General features: G+C 44.5%; 1 protein-coding gene across 1 annotated transcript in view; it reads right to left on the bottom strand.

Moving 5' to 3' along the window:
• The window catches only part of COG7 (component of oligomeric golgi complex 7), a 61,340-nt gene that overhangs the window by 9,869 nt on the left and 49,063 nt on the right, over window positions 1–2,408 (bottom strand). Inside the window, exon 13 of the mRNA XM_011958326.1 lies at window positions 1,272–1,412. Coding sequence (XP_011813716.1) covers window positions 1,272–1,412 — 141 coding nt within the window. The remainder of the gene's footprint in view (window positions 1–1,271; window positions 1,413–2,408) is intronic.

Consider the following 2,408-nt stretch of genomic DNA (forward strand, 5'->3'; position numbering starts at 1 on the left):
TTTTTAAAAAATCAAGTAAATCATTCTTCCTAAAAAATGAGAATCATAGAAAGGAAGAAAACTACCACTTATTATACATCTACTCTGCAGCCAGTGCGATGCTAAATTCTATCAACATACAAAATCTTACTTAATCCTCACCAATCTATATGAGAATTACTGTATCCCCATTACACAGATGAGGAAACGGAGGCTCAGAGAGGAAGGAATAACTCAGCCACGTGATGGCACCCGCCTCACTTCTGCTACATCTCTCCTCCACTTTATATCCCCTTCTGCGCTACTAATACAAAATCTGATTGAAATAGATCTCATGGCATTTTGCACAGAAAAATCATAAAGAGTGAAAATCACAAACTTCAAGGGTGGAAGGAACCTCATGATCATGTCGTTTAACTGAGTCCTTTCACGGGTGGGAATCCTGACTCCCAGTGAGGGGGTGAGGCCTGACTGAGACCATGCAGGAGCCCTGGACTCCCAGCCTTGCAGGCTTTCTAGACGGTGGCAGAAAGTAGAGCACGTTTGATATTGCCAGATGAGTTCTTGTCATTTCGTAAAAAGATCTCTTGGTTATTAAAGGCCCATAACTGGAATCCAAATGACCTTGAAGGGTCAGTAAGATACATTAACCAGGGGACTGTCCCGCCCAGTAATCCAAAAGGAAAGTAACAAGATCTGGAGCAAGGAAAAGACAGCAAGTAGAGAAAATAGAACTAATAGGCAATGCCTTGAAAAATAATTCAGACAACTAGAAAAGAGAAGAGGGTGTGAGGAAAGGAAGGTGACTCAATTGTAGAAACAGCCAAACAGAAAAGGTATCAAGGAAAGAAAAGAACAGAGCCCTCCAAAGCCCCCTCAAAAACACAAGATCCATTCTGCTAAAGTTCCAGAACCAATTCTCCAGAAATGTTTCACGTGGTGTGAAAATAATTCAATCTCAAAAGACAATTAGCTCTTCTGACCTGGTCTAACCTACGAAGGGGCACATAATCTCTCTTACTTCTCTCCTGCTCCAAATGGGGAAAGTTAATCAAGCAATTTTAATAATCCTGAGAACCTTCTGTGAATAAAGTATCAGAGTAACTACAATAAAGATAAGAAATTCATGCTAAGCAATGAGGTGAAATTGGAAAGTGGCTCTTTCCGGCTTGGGAGAGTTAAAGCGGGATCTTCCCAAAGCTCTTGGAACAGGGAGGGTTAAGCCCACACTCAATATGCTTGAGTTGGAGGCAGGACCCGGGGGAAATTGATGCGGTCAATGGGAAACTCACGTCCATCTTGGAAATGAGCAAGAGCTGTTGTTTGATGCGCAGGAACACGGAATCGAAAGCCAGCTGGTGGGCCTGCTGGTTAAGCCGAGTCAGCGCTGCTCGAGGTGCAGCCAGCAGGTTGTGATTGCTTGACCCTTTTTCCTAAGACAAGAAAATGCAAAAGGCAGTTGTTAGGCCCAAAACCCAACCCAAGTATTAGCTAGTTAACCATTTTGAAAACTCACAGGAGAATTGGGGGTTCTATGCAATAGTGGTTCCCAAACCCGGCTGTGCCCCCCTGTGGAACATGTTGAATTACAGATTCCCAAGCTCCACCCCAGAACTACTGCATCAGAGTTCACTGGGGTTGGAGCCCAGGAATCTGTATTTTAAATTCACTTTCCCAGGTGATTCTGATGCATTTGGGCTAACATGAGCTCACAGACTCTCAGTTTAGGAAAAGTTCACCTGTGACCATCCCTCAGGGATAGAGGAGGTAGGAAAGAGGGGGGAAGCAAGATCAGAAGCTTCACATATAAATCAGAGTGATGGACAGAGCCCTAATTCCCGGGGAGGTCTGGTCAAATACACTTGGTTGAAAGCCAGAGTATGTACAACCTCCATGAGTCCCAAGGAATTCCAAATAGCCTGAGAAAATACAGAGATAGAAAGTGTAACCTTAGTTTTGCTATTATAAATGAACCGATTACAACAGACATAAATCAGATTAGCAATAAAGATAAACAGAGTTGTTTTAGCCTAATCACAGAAGCATGGATGAATGAGTTTACAGAATTGCTTTAAGAAGTGTTTGTCAAGCTCAATGCAGCCAGTTGATGGGTCAAGGTGCAAAGAGATGGGGAGGCCCTGGGAGAATAGCACTGAAGCCTCACACACGTCCAGGCCCCCTGTGCAGTTCACTCCAGAGCTCTAGGCCCTGGATAATTTTCTACTGCATCTGGCCAGGCAGGGTGGCTCACACCTGTAATCCCAGCACTTTGGGAGGCTGAGACGGGCAGATCACCTGAGGTCAGGAGTTCAAGGCCAGCCTGGCCAATATAGTGAAACCCTGTCTCTACTAAAAATACAAAAATTAGCCAGGTGTGGTGGCGCATGCCTATAATCCCAGCTACTCAGGAGGCTGAGGCAGGAGAAATG

This window comes from Colobus angolensis, unplaced genomic scaffold (genome assembly GCF_000951035.1).
Source record: "Colobus angolensis palliatus isolate OR3802 unplaced genomic scaffold, Cang.pa_1.0 Scaffold468, whole genome shotgun sequence".
Lineage (NCBI taxonomy): Eukaryota > Metazoa > Chordata > Mammalia > Primates > Cercopithecidae > Colobus > Colobus angolensis.